Consider the following 17,473-nt stretch of genomic DNA (forward strand, 5'->3'; position numbering starts at 1 on the left):
AGGACCAATAAGCAATCATGCTAAATGGAGAAAAGACTGAAGTTGTCAAGGATTTCATTTTACTTGGATCCACAATCAATGACCATGGAAGCAGCAGTCAAGAAATCAAAAGACACATTGCATTGGGCAAATCTGCTGCAAAAGACCTCTTTAAAGTGTTGAAAAGCAAAGATATCACCTTGACGACTAAGGTGACTGACCCAAGCCATGGTGTTTTCAATCACCTCATATGCATGTGAAAGCTGGACAATGAATAAGGAATACCAAAGAAGAACTGATGCCTTTGAATTACAGTGTTGGTGAAGAATATTGAATATACCATGGACTGCCAAAAGAATGAACAAATCTGTCTTGGAAGAAGGTACAGCCAGAATGCTCCTTAGAAGCAAGGATGGCGAGACTCACATACTTTGGGCATATTATTAGGAGGGATCAGTCCCTAGAGAAGGACATCATGCTTGGTAGAAGGTAAGCAAAAAAGAGGAAGACCCTCAACGAGACAGACTGACACAGTGGCTTCAACAATGGGCTCAAGAATAACAATGATTGTGAGGATGGCGCAGGACTGGCAATGCTTTGTTCTGTTGTACGTAGAGTCGCTATGAGTTGAAATTGACTGGAAGGCACCTCACAAGAACAGCAACAGTTTGCTCTTGGCTGGTAACCAAAAGGTTGACAGTTCGAAACCCACCTGGCAGGCTTGGTGATATGCTTTCGTAAAGATTACAATCCAGAAAACCCCATGGAGCAGTTCTACTCTGTAACACATGGGGTTGCCAGGAGTCAGAATCGACTCAACAGCATAAGACAACAACAACATGTTGTTTACCCATGCCAGGAGAAGGGATTTGGCAGGGCACATGTGGAGGTTGAACATAAGAAGCAGGTGGGGGATTTCTCCTCTGTGCTTTGGTCATCCACCTTCTTTTGACCCCAGCTCACCTGAGGAGTAAGATCATGGTCTCCTCAGTCAAAGTGGCTCACTTGCCAGGTAGTTCCTAGCAGGTGGGGGGCACCCCACATTTCAATTCACCTCCCAGGACCTTCTGCCCCATCCTCAGAATCAGTGTTCCAGAAGGAGATCAAAGGTCAAAGAAAAGCTGCCCATAAGGGGTTTTAACATTAAGCTGCCCTGAGCAGGCCGGCCCTAATCCTAGTCCTTAACATCATGTCTGAGTCCTGGCAAGGCTCCCAAGAATTACTCTGCTCAAGTGGATTGAGGGAAGGAGGGAGCAGATGAGGGGAAGGGAGAAAACCGGTCCTAGGTGTAACACTGATTGGGAGTAGTCAAAAGTGAGTGGAGAGGGACCAAATTGTACAGATGCTTGTATTTCTTTAAATCTTGTCCTAAATTCTGTTATTTTTATAAGAAGTGAGTGTTGTTGTTAGCTGCCGTCAAGTCGGCTCCTGACTCATGGTGACCCCGTGCACAACTGAACGAAATGCTGCCGAGTCCTGCACCATCTCCATGGTCAGCTGCAGATCAGATTGTTGTGATCCACAGGGTTTTCACTGGCTGATTTTAAGAAGTACATCACCAGGCCTTTCTTCCGAGTCCATCTCAGTCTGGAAGATCCACTGAAACTTGTTCAGTATGACAGCAAAACGCAAGACTCTACTGACAGATGGGTGGTGGCTGCACATTGGCTGGAAATTGAGCCAGGGGCTCCCACATGGAAGGCAAGAATTCTATCACTCAACCACCTCTACTTTCATAAACAGCAAAGTAGTAATTAGTTATTATCGTGCTTTGCTACTTTAAAATCAATAATATTTATCTATACTAGCAATAACCAACTAAAATATATAATGAAGAATTAAGATACCAATCACAATAGCAACAATATCTCTAAACTATCTAGGAATTAACTAAAAATACACAAGCCATGTTCTTGGGTGGAAGTAGACTGCCACATCTTTCTCCTGAGGAGCAGCTGGTGGATTCAAACCGCCGACCTACTGGTCAGCAGCCAAGCACTTAATCACTGCACCACCAGAGCTCGTTGAGTTAATATGTAGGAAGCATTACGATGTGAATGTTTCATATTGATACATAAATTCACCATCATCCCAAATCAAATTCAAGTTCAATTTTTTTTTTAGGAATTTGATAACCCAAAGTGGAAAAAGCTCAAGTGTCCATCAGCGGATGAATGGATAAACAAATTATGGCCTAGCCATACAATGAAATGCACTTTAAAAGAGTGAATTTTATGGACTGTGAATTATATCTCAATAAGAAAAGCAAAACAAACAATCAGTGTAAAAATTCACCCAGTTGGTAGAATAAAGAGAGGAAATCATATGATCATTTTAATAGATGAAGGAAAAGCATTTGATAAAAAAACAAACTTGTTTAACAGAAAAACTGCTAGAAAACTAAAGAAGAGAAAGGAATCTTCTTAGTCTGATAAAGAGTAGCTACAATAAAAACCTACAGTTAAAAAAAAACCTGGTTATAATAAATGGGTAACTGTAAAAAACTGTAAAGAAAAAAAACAACTGGTTATAGTAAATGTTGTTAGGTGCCGTCAAGTTGATTTCGACTCATAGCAACTCCACATGACTCAGTAGAACTACCCTACAGGGTTTTCTTGGCTGTAATGTTTATGGAAGCAAATCACCAGGTCTTTGTCCCTCAGAGCTGCTGGGTGGGTTTGAACTGGCAACTTTTTCTCTTTTTAAAATTTATTTAGGTCTTCTTTAGTGTATTTCCATACAGTTTCATATTTTTCTCTATAATGGTTTTGTACATTATACCAAATTTATCGCTAGGTATTCCATCAGTTTTTATTTTATTTTATTTTATTATTGTACTTTAGATGAAGGTTTACAGAACAAACTAGCTTGTCATTAAACAGTTAGTACACATATTGTTTTATAACATTGGTTAACAACCCCATGACATGTCAATACTCTCCCTTCTCGACCTTGGGTTCCCTATCACTAACTCTCCTGTCCCCTCCGCCTTCTAGTCCTTGCCCCTGGGCTGCTGTGCCCCTTTTGTCTCGTTTTGTCCTGTGGGCCTGTCTAATCTTTGGCCAAAAGGTGAACCTCGGGAGTGACTTCATTACTGAGCTAAAAGGGTGTCTGGGGGCCATACTCTTGGGGTTTCTCCAATTTCTGTCAGGCCAGTAAGTCTAGTCTTTTTTTGAGTTAGAATTTTGTTCTACATTTTTCTCCAGCTCTGTGATCCCTGACAGAGTAGTCGGTGGTGGTAGCCGGGCACCATCTAGTTGTTCTGGGCTCAGTCTGGTGGAGGCCATGGTAGTTGTGGTCTATTTGTCCTTTTGACTAATCTTTCCCTTGTGTCTTTAGTTTTCTTCATTTTCCCTTGCTCCTGAAAGGGTGAGACCAGTGGAGTATCTTAGACGGCCACTCACAGGCTTTTGAGACCCCAGACGCTACTCACCAAAGTAGAATATAGAACATTTTCTTCATAAACTATGTTATGCCAATTGAGCTACATGTTCCCTGAGACCACGGTCCCCACAGCCCTCAGCCCAGTAATTTGGTCCCTCAGGGAGTTTGGATGTATCCATGGAGCTTCCAAGACCTTACCCTGAACAAGCTGTGCTGGCTTCCCCAGTATTGTGTACTGTCTTAACCCTTCACCAAAGTTACCACTTATCTATTATCTATTTAGTGTTTTTCCACCCCTATTCCTCCCCTCCCTCGTAATCATCAAAGATTGTTTCTTTTTGTGTGTAAACTTTTTTATGAGTTTTTATAGTAGTGTCTCACACAATATTTGTCCTTTTGTGATTGACCTATTTCACTCAGCATAATGCCCTGCAGATTCATCCATGTTGTGAGATGCTTTGCAGATTCATCATTGTTCTTTATCGTTGCGTAGTACTCCATTGTGTGTATGTACCATAGTTTATCCATTCATCTGGTGATGGGCATCTACGTTGTTTCCATCTTTTTGCTATTGTGAACAATGCTGCAATGAACATGGGTGCTGATGTCTATTCGCGTGATGGCTCTTCCTTCTCTAGGATATATACCTAGAAGTGGGATTGCTGGATCATATGGTATTTCTATTTCTAGCTTTCTAAGGAAGCTCCATATTGTTTTCCAAAATGGTTGTACCATTTTGCATTCCCATCAGGAGTGCATAAGAGTTCCAATCTCCCTGCAGCCTCTCCAACACTTGTTATTTTCTGTTTTTTTGATTTGTGCCACGAACTGCCAACTTTTTCTATAGCAGCCTAGCATTTAACTGTTTGCACCACTACGGCTCTTTATAATAAATGGGTAACTCTTAAAAAAAAAAAAAAACTACAGTAAACATCATACGAATAATGAAATGTTAAGATATTAAGGCTTTCTTTCTGGATCAGAAGTGAGAGAAGGATGCCCACAACTCCCACTTGTATTTGACATTGTACCGGAGAAAGAAAATAAGGGAAAGAAATAAAAATTATAAGGATTGAGAAGGAAGAAACAAAACTGTTATAATTCATCTATAGGGCTGTGTATGTAGAAAATCCTTAATTATTATAATTAATAAGTTAAAATTCTCTGCATTTTCAAATGAAACCATAATGTAGTACTGTTACATACTTAATAGAATAGCTAAAATTAAAAAGAGACTATATTAAGTGTTGGCAAGGGTGTACAGCACCTGGAACTCTCATACACCACCAGTGGGAGTGTAGATTGGTGCAATCATTTTATCTACAAAATTGAACATACACATATCCTGTGACCAGCAATTCCACTCCCAGATATTTACTCAACAGAAATTAGTATATGAGTTCATCAAAATACATGTACAAGAATGTTTATAGCAGCACTATTCAAAATAGTCCCAAACTGGAACAATCTAAATATGCACCAATTATAGAATGGATAAATAAATTCTGGTACATTCAACAATAAGAAATCAATAAACAGTGAAAATGAACAAACTATAGCTACACACAAAACATAGGTGAATCTCATAAACATAATCTTCAGTGAAAGTATCAGATACAAGAGAGTATATACCGTATGAATCAATTTATATAAAGTCCCAAAACAGGCAAAACAAATGTATGTTGGTAGAACTCAGGATAGTACTCAACTTTGGGGAGGATGCAAGGGATAGTGACCAGGAAGGGACATGAAGGACTTGTAGGGTGCTGGGCTTGGTTATGTAGGTATGTTCAGTGTGTGATAATTCAATGAGGTATACATACGTAGGATTTGCGTGCGCTCTTCTGTGCACTCTTGCAATAAAGAAAGAGTATATAGAAAATAAGCAACTGAAACACACTCACATATATCCGTGCCATTTACATAAATTAAAAATACATGTACACATTTAGGGAGGGTGGTATGAATGGTTAACGCCCTTACCTCCTAACCTAAAGGTGGGAGGTTCAAGTTCACTGAGAAGAAAGGCCTGGCAATTTACTTCCAAAAAATTCAGCCACTGAAAACCCTATGGAGCACAATTCTACTCTGACACCCATGGGGTCACTGTGAGTTGGAATTGACTCGAGGGCACCTGGTTAGTAACTGGACACAAGGGTGGCATCTGCGGTGTGGGTGATGTTCTATTTCCTGATCTAGGTGTTCTATTTCTTCATCTGTACTCAGTTTATGTAAATTCATTGAGCTGTACATTCGGGATGACTGCACTTTTCTACATGAATGTTATACCACAATACAGAGTTTTCAAAAATTCATTAACACAAACCAACAATCCACACTTTAAAAGGATACACACATCAAAAGAGAGACAACAGTCATATTAGAATGGTTACTTATGGGCAAGGGAGTGGCTATGGGAACTCAGCTCAGGGGCAGTCCAAAGCCCTTATGGCCTAGTAGCTGGTTCTCCCCACAGGTCTGACCACCTTCATCTCCCCCCACATCTCCCCGAGCTGTGCCTGCCACACCCACCCAGACCCCCTCCCAGGCACCTTGCAGCCATTCCAGCAGTCCTGCATGTTGACCCAGTAGTTCTTGTGGTTCCAGAGGCTCTCAATGCCCAGGAAGTGGCCATCCTGGGTGCTGTAGCTGCGTGCTGTCAACGGGTCGATGAAGAAGCTCTCGGGCACCTCGCGCTTCCCCGACAGCACCAGGACCCAGCAGTGTACCCGCAGGCCGTGCAGGGGGTCAGGTGGTGCCTTCTCCGCCTCCTGCACAGGAGAGGTGGGTGACCATGGCCAGATGGGTGGGGAGGGGAGTGTCACGGGTTCAGCAGGACAGCCCAGTTTTGATCCAGGTTGCACCACTGGCTTGAGGACATCATCCCACCCTGAGCCCATTTTCTTATCAATAAAATGGGAGGCTCTGACATGACCTATGGTTTACAAACTGGACTCTTTGGAATTTTAGGGTATCCGACATTTACTGGATTTGTATGTTGTGATTCTGGGTGAGAATTCATCCAAAGAAAGGTAATGGGACACCGTACTTCCTTATTGGCCTCTCTCTGGGAGGACTATGACTGTGCCATGTTCATTATTGTATCTCCAAGGCCTGGACCAGAGGAGAAACCCAGAAAATAGTAGGTGGAAGGGAGCAATAGAAAGAGGGAGGATGAGAGCGTGGATGGATGGAAGGAGAAATGGGAGGATGGATGGGAGGAGGGAAGGATGGGAGGATGGATGAATGGGAGGATAGATAATTGAAGCAGGGATGAGAGAATGGACGGGTGGAAGGAGAGACAGATAGATGGATGGACAATGGAAGGAGAGATGGAAGGGTAGATGGGTGATAGAAGGAGAGATGGGAGGATGGATGATGAAAGAACAGATGGGAAGATGGATGAGTGTTGGAAGGAGAGAGGGGAAGATTTATAGATGATGGATGGAGAGATGAGGATGGATGGATGGATGGTTGGATGGATGATGGGGGTAGATATGGGAGGCTAAATGATGGACGGGAAGATGGAAGGATGGAGAGATGGGTAGATGGATAGATGGAAGGGTGTGTGTAGGTATGTCTCCAGTGAAGAGTCTGGAACAAGGAGAGTGCCAGAGCTGCACTGGGGGTCCATGAAATCCACCCTTTCCCTGACCTGTGTCTGTTTCCCCACTCACAGTAGCCCTTCTTATTAGCTGAGCTGGGGGTGGGGACTGAGGACTGTGGACCCACCATGATACGCTCCTCTTCCTCCCTCAGCCGCTTCTCCTCTGCGATTTTGATCTCCTCTTGTCTCTTGGTCTCCTGCTCCTTCTCAAACCTGCTGATCAGGTCCCTGGGGGGTTTGATGGCATACTTCTTAGGTGGTACTCTTTCCTCCTCATGGACCACCTGTCACCCAAGAGGAGAGAAGGGTCAACAGCCCTGAACCACCCACCACACACACTCTGAGAGTTGAGACCTGCCCAACGGCCCCTCCAACCAGGAGATCACAGTTCCTTGACCAGACGGGCTTTCTGGCCCTACATGCAGACAGAGGATCAGCTCCAGCTCTGTGACCTTGGGTACATCTTCTCATCTCTGAACCTCAGGGATGAGAATATTAAGCACTCTCAGAACCGGGGTTGTTCTGAGTAGTAGACACCATAAAATCCCCACGTAAGATGCCTCCCAGGGCAGAAGCTCAGGAGATGCACCTTTTTCCTCTTCTTTCTCCACAGCCCATGCTAGCTATATGACCCTATCTAAGAAGTGGGGCAAATTAAAAAGGGGTGTCAGGATTTTCAGATCTCATCATTGGAGGGCTTCATATGTTGACCAAAGTAAGAGTTTGCTGGGCAAGGGAAGTGATGAAATTCTGTGTGTGTGTGTATGTGTATGTGTGTGTACAGGATGCATGCTAAGGTGGCAAGAAAACTGGGCAGGAAAGACCACTGCAGAGGCTGCAAAAGAGGTCTGCAGCAATTATGGGGGAGAAAGAGCATTATCTCCAGGGTTAAGAGTCTGACCCCCCGGGGTTCCATCCCTGGGTCTCCACTGACCAGCTGTGTGACTTTGGCCACACTATTTCATCTTCCAATTTCATCTGAACACACTCATCTATAGAATAACAGTTGCCATGAAGTTGATTTCGACTCATGGTGACCCCATGTGTGTCAGAGTAGAACTATTCTCCACAGGGTTTTCAATAGTTGGTTTTTCAGAAGTAGATTGCCAGGACTCTCCTCTGAGGTGGCTCTGGGTGGACTCAAACCTCCAACCTTTTGGTTAGCAGCTGAGCGCATTAACTGCATCACCTAGGGACTCACATTTGTAGAACAGAAGTGATAATTCCTGCAGAGGGCTGTGGGGACCATGGTCTGAGGGAACATCTAGCTCAATTGGCATAACATAGTTTATAAAGAAAATGTTCTACATTCTACGTTGGTGAGTAGCATCTGGGGTCTTAACAGCCTGTGAGTGGCCATCTAAGATACTCCACTGGTCTCACCCCTTCGGGAGCAAGGGAGAATAAAGAAAACAAGAGACAAGGGAAAGATTGGTCCGAAGGACTTATGGACCACAACTACCCATGGCCTCCACCAGACCGCGTCCAGTACAACTAGATGGTGCTCTCGCAGGGATCACAACAGAAGCTCCCGGACGGAGCTGGGGAAAAATGTAGAACAAAATTCTAACTCACAAAAAAAGACCAGACTTACTGGACTGACAGAAACTGGAGAAACCCCGAGAGTATGGCCCCCACACACCCTTTTAGCTCAGTAGTGAAGTCACTCCCGAGGTTCACCCTTCAGCCAGAGATTAGACAGCCTCATAAAACAAAACGAGACTAATGGGGCATAATAGCCCGGGGACAAGGACTAGAAGGCAGGAGGGGACAGGAAAGCTGGTAATAGGGAACTCAAGGTCAAGAAGGGAGAGTGTTGACATGTCGTGGGGTTGTTAACCATCGCCATAAAACAATATGTGTACTAACTGTTTAATGAGAAACTACTTGTTCTGTAAACCTTCATCTAAAGTACAATAAAAAGAAAGAAAGAAAGAAGTGATAATTCTTGCCACACAGGGCTGTTGTGAGGAGTAAGTAAGTTAGTGAACATCAAAGCAGTTTATAAACCAGAAAGTTCTCTGCATCTGTTAGTCCTGATATTTCTGTTACTAAGACCCTGACTCTGGCTGAGACATAGGCCCGCGTGTGAGCTCACAGGCCTTTGGGGCGAAAAGCAATGCTGGAGCTTTTGCTCCATCTTTCCTTGGGGGTGGGGGGGCCTGAAGGGGAAGGCTCTCCCCCTCCTTCTCACCCTCACTCCACCAGAGAACCCACCTGGGTCCCACACGTGCTCACGCACGTACAACACAGGGGCACGTGTATCGTGCTGGGTGTTCTGGGACCCTGGATCCCCACCCCTGACTTACAGACACCCACAGGGCCTTGGCTCTGACCACAGAGCCCCAGAGCTCATTCAGTTCATTTAAAGTGTTTTCTGTGAGTAGTATGATGATTTTCCAAATATAAAGAGATGCTTTGTGATTCCGAAAATTAAAATGCATTTAAGAGTGTCTCTTGTGTCCCCAGCAGCCTCTAGCCTTTATGAAGCTCTCAATAAACAGCTATAAAAACACAACCACTACCTGCTGGACGGCTGCTGACTTTTGTTTTTTTGTTTTGTTTTTGCTGTTAGAAAGGGGCCTTTGTCTGCCCATTTGTTGTTTCATTATATGAAAATGTCTAGATGGATTTTTAGCAAGCATATAGGGTAAATTTGAAACATTGTTGTTGTTAGGTGCCGTCAAGTTGTTTTTGACTCATAGCGACCCCAGGTGATAGAGTAGAACTGCCCCAATAGTGTTTTCTAGGCTGTAATCTTTATAGGAGCAGATCACCAGGTCTTTCTTTCATGGAGCCATTGGGTGGGTTCAAACCGCCAACCTTTCAGTTAGCAGCCAAGTGCTTAACCATTGCACCACCAGGGCTCCTGGAACAGTTTGACTTAAAATATAAGCCATGTCACCAAAACCCATTGCCGTTGAGTCGACTCTGACTCATAGTGACCTATAGTACAGAGTAGAACTGCCTCATAGGGTTTCCAAGGCTGTAAATCTTTACAGAAGCAGACCGCCACATCTTTCTACCGCCACTGGTGGGTTCAAACCACCAACCTTTCCGTTAGCAGCCAAGTGCTGTAACCACTATGCCACCAGGGCTCCTTATAAGCCATGTGGAACTCACAAAATTTACCTAGTTGGGGGGCACAGTAGCTGAAACTGAGTTACAGCCAGGGGGAGGGACAGCCAGTTTGGAGAACTGGGCTGTATGTGTTAAGGCAGAGAAGTCAACGGTGGTTGGATTTATGAATAAATGGCAAGTAGAAGCTGCCAGGGCAGCTGAGGGGCTACCCGGTGATAGTGCTGCTTCTATGGCTGGGGCAGGCTTAGAGACAGCGGGACACTTTTTTTTTTTTTTTAATTGACTACATGCCAGGCAAGGAGCCCTGGTGGCACAATGGTTAAGTGCTTGGCTGCTAACCGAAAGATTGGTAGTTCGAACCCACCCAGCTGCTCCGTGGGAAAAAAGACCTAGAGATCTGCTCCCATAAAGATTACAGCCTAGAAAATCCAACAGGGGCAGCTCTACTCTGTCACACCAGGTCGCTATGAGTCGAAATCGACTCAACGGCACCCAGCAACAACATGCCATGCACCCGGTGGATACTAAGGATACAAAGCTGAAAACTTCAGTGATTCCCAAACCTGGCCAGGCATTAGAATCTCTGAGGAACTTTTTTGTTTCTTATAGAGTGGCCTGACTGAGGCTCTGCCCTCACAACCACACCCATAGCTCTGAATCATATAGCAAGTCTGGGAAAAAGATGGAGTATTCCAACTTTCCACCTTCAGCCTTCTCCTCTACACCTAGGTCCCCATATGTTTTGGCAAAAAGGTTTTGGGCATACACCCCCCAGTATAGGTGTATATATTTTTTTTCCTTCATTTTTTTTTTAAAGTACTAACTCCCCATTCCCCTCTCCCTCTAGCCCCTGGTAACCACTATTCTACTTGTGTCTCTATGCATTTGCCTACATAGATAACGTATATAAGTAGGATCACAATATTTGACCTTTTGTGTCTGACTTACTTCACTCAGCATGCTTTCAAGGTTCATCCATGTCATAGCATGTATTGGAGCCCTGGGGGCACAATGGTTAAGTGCTGGGTTGCTAACCAAAAAATAGGTGGCTCGAATCCACCTAGCTGCTCTACGGGAGAAAGACCTGGCGATCTGCTTCCGTAAAGATCACAGCCAAGAAAACCCTATAGGGCCGTCCTGCTTTGTCACATGGGGTTGCTATGAGTCAAAATCGACTCCATGGCACCTAACACCAACAATATTCCACTGTATGGATATACTACATTTTGTTTATCCATTCATCTGTTGGGACACGGGTTGTTTCCACCTTTCAGATATTGTGAATAGTGCTGCAGTGAACAGCGGTACACAGGTATCTGTTTGCAGCTGGCCCAGCTTTCAGCTTTTCGGGGAGTATATACCTATGAGTGGAATTGCTGAGTCCCTGGGTGGTGCAAACAGTTAACACACTAGACTGCTAACTGAAAGGTTGGAGGTTCGAGTCCATACAGAGGCACTTTGGAAGAAAGGCCCGGGAATCTACTTCCGAAAAATCACCTACGGAGCACAGTCATTCTCAGACACACACGGGGTTGCCATGAGTCGGAACTGAGTCGATGGCAAACTGGTACTGATGTAATGACTCTATGTTTAGTTTTCTGAGGAACTGCCAAATGGTTTTCCACAGCGGCTGCACCATTGTACATCTCTACCTACACGCTCCACACTTCTTTAAGGATGGGCGCGACAGCAGTGGTAACGCACAACCTATGAGATGCCCGTGGGCGACATGAGCCTGGCCGTACCTCCTTGGCCTTCATGGTGAGCGGGCACACCTCCCGCGTCAGGTCCATGAGGCACAGGTCCTGCGAGGCGTAGCCGCTGACGCAGTAGGCGTCGTAGCCAGAGCCGATGAGCATGGAGCAGAGCAGCGTGCTGAAGTCGAAGCAGTTGCCCTTCTGGTACTTGAGCACCGTGGTCGAGGAGTACAGGTATGTGGGCTGGGCACAGCAGGCTGGTCAGCACAGCTGGCACCTGCTGCCCCCACCTGGCTGCCCCGCCAGTCACAGCCCACCTGTCAGGGCTGGGGCTGATGAGCCGGCTGGACCCCAGCGGGGCTCTTAACCCTTGTGGGTTGGGGAGCCTGCTAAGACCGATGAAAACCACGGACTCTGTGCCCAGAAAACACACTCCACGCGTAGCATAATTTTAAGAGGCTCGTGAATTCCCGAAGGAAAACCACGTCTGGGCTGGAGAAGCTTTAATCATGCTTCTGGGTCCGATGCTCTCTAACTGGCAACTTTATTGTTTCACTCCCAGGATCCTCTCACTTTCTATGCCCCATCCCTTCCTTCTCTTCCCTTTATCAGTTCTCCTGTTGACCTGTCCCTTTCTTCCTCTCTTCCTCCCTTCTCAACGAGAAGCTGACTGAGTGGGTCAGGAGCCCAAAGCTGGGGCTGAATGAGGGCTGTAAGTGTGGGGCCTTCCCCTCTCTCTCCTTTGCCCACCCCCTAAAGTCATGAAAGGGAGACTCTTTCACCCCTTCCAGGCTTGCTGTGTGACCGTGGGCAAGTGCCCAGCCCTCTCTGGGCCCATTTCCCCCCTGGGCATCTCTGAGGGGCCCCGACAGGCTCATGGGCTGTGGCCTGAGCCAGACTGAGTCTTCTCCCAGCCTCGGCCTGTTTTCCCATCTTAAGCTTCAGGGAGCTAAGGATCCATCCTGGGGTGGTGCTTACCGGCTTGAGGGGGTCAGGCAGGGGCACCATGGTGAGGAAGTCGGAGACAAACTGGGCACAGCTGTCCCAGTTGTAGAGCTCAGGGTAGGGCATCAGCGTGGGCCGGATGGTCGTGCTCAAGAACTTCTGCAAGGGGAGAGACCTGGTGTTATGTATAGAATTGTGTCCCCCCAAATATGTGTTGGAATCCTAACCCCTGTACCTGTGGGTGTAATCCCATTTGGAATAGGATTTTCTTTCTTATGTTAATGAGGCCGTATCAGTGTAGGGTGTATCTTAAACCCAGTCACTTCCGAGATATAAAAAGAGCAGACTAGACACAGAGACAAGCAAGCACAAATGGGGAAAGATAGATGCCACGTGGAGATCTCCAAGGAACGCCAAGCAGAAGCTGAGACAAGGGTCCCCCCCAGAGCCCACAGAGAGAGCCTTCCCCTAAAGCCGGTGCCCTGAATTCGGACTTCCAGCCTCCTAAATTGTGAGCAAATAAATTTCTATTTGTTAAAGCCACCCACTTGTGGTATTTCTGTTATAGCAGCACTAGATAACTAAGACCCTGGCAAGGGGGGCTGTGTGCAGTGGGGACCCTGTGAGACCAGGTGCCAGGTGGGGCCTTCCTCAAATCCACAGGGAAGACCCTAGAGGCCAGAGCGGGCTCAGGAGGCTAGTCCTTGCAGACGCCAGGTGGCAGGGCAGCCCCTCGCCCTGGTAGCACCAGGTACCCCACACTGGGTGGTGGCCTAGAGCTAGACCCCAGCTCTGTCACCAACTGTGTAAGCCTAGGCAAGTCCCCTCATCTCTCTGAGCCTCAGTTTCCTCATCTGTAAATGGGGACAATAACAGGACCTATCTCACAGTTGTCCCCGGGTAGCCCAAGTGATTAACACACTCAGCTGCTAACTGGAAGGTTGGTGGTTTCAGTCTACCCAGAGGTACCTTGAAAGAAAGGCCTGGTGATCTACTTTCAGGAAACTAGCTCCTGAAGACCCTGTGGAGCATAGTTCTACTCTGACACATATGGGTTGCCGTGAATCAGAACCGACTCAATGGCAACAGTTTGTTTGTTGGTTTTTAATCTCACAATTGTTGGGGTGTCGGGAAGGTAATACACAGGCCTGGCAAACGGCAGCACTCAGTGGGCAGCACAATGACTGGGGAGGCCCTGATCACATCACTGGCACCCAGGGGACACACAAACTCATTCTGGATCTGGGCTGGATGGGCCGTGAAAGATGTCTTCCTGCAACCTCCAGGGGACCAACGAGGAGCCTGAGGCCCAGAGGGGCCTTAGAACGCTGCCCCACATCACCTGGCAAGTCCTGCCTCCCAGGCTCCCCCCTCATGGTCCTGGGAGTGTCCTGATCTCCTCCCCAGGCATAATGCCCTCCCCTGGGCCTACAGAGGATCTAGGCCAGGGGCAGCCGCATGGCCAGTGCAGTCTCCAGCCCCAGAGGTCGGCCCTGTCCAGCAGAGGGCAAAGAAATAAGACAAAGTGGACCAGGACGGGCCCCGGGACCTGAGTGTTTGCATCATTCCTTCCAGCCCTGTGAGCCATGGCAGGTCTCTGAGCCTCCCTGGGCCTCAGTTTCCCCATCTGTAAATGGAAGTCATGGAATTAATCCAAAGGTTGCAAAATAGCTGCCCACAGGCTGCCAGGGACTCACAGACCTGTTTCATTCCGCCCATGAGGCAATTTTTAAAAATTTGTATTAGCTGCCAGCATTTACAAATCAGAGATTCCTATAAAAATCCCAACTCCCCTCATCTCTTGATCTGATAACCCCAGGCCTGCATATCCCCTGTGATGAGCAGAGCCCTGGGCTGGGGCCTGTTGGCATTTGAGTTTATGCCCCCCAGCTTAGAAGTTGGTTGGGGCCTGATTCTGCTGTGACCCCCAGGAGGTCTGTGCTGTGGCTGGAGACCATGGAGAACCCTCCCACCACTCTTCACCCTCTGCTGTCTGTCTCCCCCTCTGCCCCCCATCCCTGCCCTCTGTCCTCCCCTGCCTTACGGGCACTTCGCATTCATTCAGCGGGTACAGTAAGAGGGGCACGCGGTCTGGGCACAGGTGGCTGTACTGGCGAGAGAAGTTGTCTGCCACCTGCAGCAGCTGTTCCTCCTTAGGTGTGTTGATTCTGTACGAAAGGGGCAGCTTGGCGATGTCAATGGTGTCACTGGTCCTGCGGCCACAAGAGGGGTGGCATTAGTCTGTGGGAGGCTATGCCTGGCACACAGGAGATCCTCGATCCACCTTAGCCGTGACAGACTCTACCCCTCCCTCATTTAATCCTGGCAAGTTGGTAGGAGGCATGCATCATTATTATCAGATGGAAGAAGTCAGGCACAGAGAGGTGAAGTGACTTGCCCGAGGTCACACAGCTAGTGAGACTCAGATCAGGCAGTCTGAAAGCCGAGTCCTCACTCTTACCCACCTCCCTGTCCTGTCCTGGCCCTGCCTCCCAGCCCAGGCAACACCATTCGGTCTGGCCCTTTGGTCCCCAGCCCTGGTTGAAGCCCCCACCCTGGCACTCACAAGGGCTCCCCTGGGACGGGGACCTTGATCTCTGACAGCTTCTGCTCCATGTCTCTCAGCATCTCCGGTGTCAGGGTGGTGGCCTCCTTCCGCAGCAGCTTGGTCATTTTCTCGGGCCTTGAGGGCCGTTCTACCCCCTCCTCGCGCTCGGCCTCCTCCTCCTCCTCCACTTTCTCCCTCAGGACCTCCATCCTGGCACAGCCCTGGAGATGGAGGAGGGACAAAAGCGCTCGGAATGGCCGGTTGTCAGCCCAGGAAGGAGGAGCCGGCAGGACCACTAGCGTGGCTGGGGGGCCTGGGAGGTGGCTGTAGGTGGCTTAGATCACAGAGGGAAACAGTGATTCCTTTTAAACTTCCTTTCAGTTGAGGAGAAAGTCTCACTTTGGTGCTAGCACGTCTGTATCATCGTTCTAACACTTGCGAATCTCCCTTTAAAGCAAAGACAAAGCCAGCCTCAGCTATTGTCAGGGCAGGAGTAGGAGACCCAAACTTAATGTTGATTTCCTTCTAGCATATTTATTTTGACAGTTATTTTCTCTTTATGGAAAGCGATGCTAATGCTGTAGGGGTGACGGTAGTATTATAAAGCCTCCTATTTAAATTATTTATTAAGGCCAATAAAGGAACCCTGGTGACACAATGAGGAGCCCTAGTTGTGCAGTGGTTAAAGCACTTGACTGCTAACCTAAAGATCAGTGGTTCAAACCCACCAGCCACTTCGTGGGAGAAAGATGTGGCAGTCTGCTTCCGTAAAGATTTACAACCTTGGAAATCCTATGGGGCAGTTCTACTGTGTCCTATACGGTCACTATGAGTCAGAATTGACTTGATGGCAATGAGTCTGGCTTGGTTTTGGTTTAGTGGCACAGTAGTTAAGTACTCGGCTGCTAACAGAAAGGTTGGTGGTTCAAACTCACCCAACGGCTCCACGGGAGAGAGACATGGGGACCTGCTCCCATAAAGATTACAGCCTAGGAAACCCTATGGGGTAGTTCTATCTGTCACATGGATCGATATGAGTCAAAAATCAACTCGACGGCACCTAACAATAACAAACAAGGCCAATAAGTGAATTGGTTTAAAGTATAATAGTAAGGTGATACAGAACGTGGCAACAACAACAAAAAAGGTGGCAAGTGAATGATAGCTCATCTCACCAAATTTGGAACTGAGGTGCAGAGAGGGCAATGGCAAGGCAAAGTCACCCCAACAAGGGACAGAGTGAGGGATGTGGAGACACAGTCTGTGCTCTCCTAGCCAAGCCCTGTGTCAACCCAAATATGGACGCCATTTTGTGAGCCACATCGAGGCACCATATGTGCTCATGTGCCCTAGGAAAGGCTACAGCTATGGCTACAGAGCAAAGCTGACCACTAGCCAACAAGCCAAATATCCAGCCCCGCTTCCATACTACAGAACCCCAATTTTGTTGAGGGCAGCAATGTGCCCAGTTTAAAATGCTCAGCTTCCCAGACTCTCTTGCAGCTAGGCATTGGCCCTGTGATATCATCCGGTTCTGGCCTATGAAATGTGAGCAAAAGTTGCTGGCAGGGATTTCTGGGAAGACTTAAAAGGGCTGGACCCAGCTGGCACAGGCCCTTTGCCCTTTGCCCTTCTCCGTCTTCCTGCTTGGAACAGGGACATCAAGTGGGAGGTGGGGCAGCTAATATGTGACCGTGAGATGACCACATATGAGGACCGAAGTCCTGCTAAGACAGAGCAGAAACACAGGGAGAGCTGGGGTCCCTAGTGGCACCGTGAAGCCACCATCTCAGGCCTGGAGTGCCACCTCCAGACTCTTGTGTGAGAAAATTCAGCCTCTATTGTTTAAGCCGCCTTCACCGGTTTCCTCCTATAAGCCGCTGAACACCATCCCAGTTGATCTGGCAGCCTCCTGCCGCCAGTTCAGCTCTCTCTAGTACCCCACCTCAAATATGATTTTCTTCACAGCAAACAGAGCAGAGGTCCAGAGAGGAGAACTGACCCACAGAATGTGTATGTGGGGATGAGTAGGGGCGATATTGAGGACTGGGGAGAAAAGAGCATGGTAGAGCCAGGATTGAGTGGGCAAAAGGGACCAGGATGGAAAGGCTAGGCCCCTTCCCCACAGCCCACCCCCGCCCTGCTGCCTCAGCCTCTTGGGGAGGCGAGTGACTGGCCACCAGCCTGGACTGAGCCTGGTCAGAGGGGAAAACCTTGCCTGATCTCGTATAT

General features: G+C 47.5%; 1 protein-coding gene across 1 annotated transcript in view; it reads right to left on the minus strand.

Annotated features, from left to right (window-relative positions):
• The window catches only part of DRC7 (dynein regulatory complex subunit 7), a 28,262-nt gene extending 12,622 nt beyond the window's left edge, over nt 1-15,640 (minus strand). The window contains exons 1-6 of the mRNA XM_004371665.2: nt 15,260-15,640; nt 14,738-14,906; nt 12,727-12,852; nt 11,797-11,991; nt 7,096-7,254; nt 5,916-6,134 (exon numbers count right to left, since the gene is read on the minus strand). Coding sequence (XP_004371722.1) covers nt 5,916-6,134; nt 7,096-7,254; nt 11,797-11,991; nt 12,727-12,852; nt 14,738-14,906; nt 15,260-15,450 — 1,059 coding nt within the window. The 5' untranslated portion in view covers nt 15,451-15,640. The remainder of the gene's footprint in view (nt 1-5,915; nt 6,135-7,095; nt 7,255-11,796; nt 11,992-12,726; nt 12,853-14,737; nt 14,907-15,259) is intronic.
• Nucleotides 15,641-17,473: the final 1,833 nt, after the last annotated feature.

The sequence above is a fragment of the Trichechus manatus genome, unplaced genomic scaffold, assembly GCF_000243295.1.
Source record: "Trichechus manatus latirostris isolate Lorelei unplaced genomic scaffold, TriManLat1.0 scaffold00014, whole genome shotgun sequence".
NCBI classification, from domain to species: domain Eukaryota; kingdom Metazoa; phylum Chordata; class Mammalia; order Sirenia; family Trichechidae; genus Trichechus; species Trichechus manatus.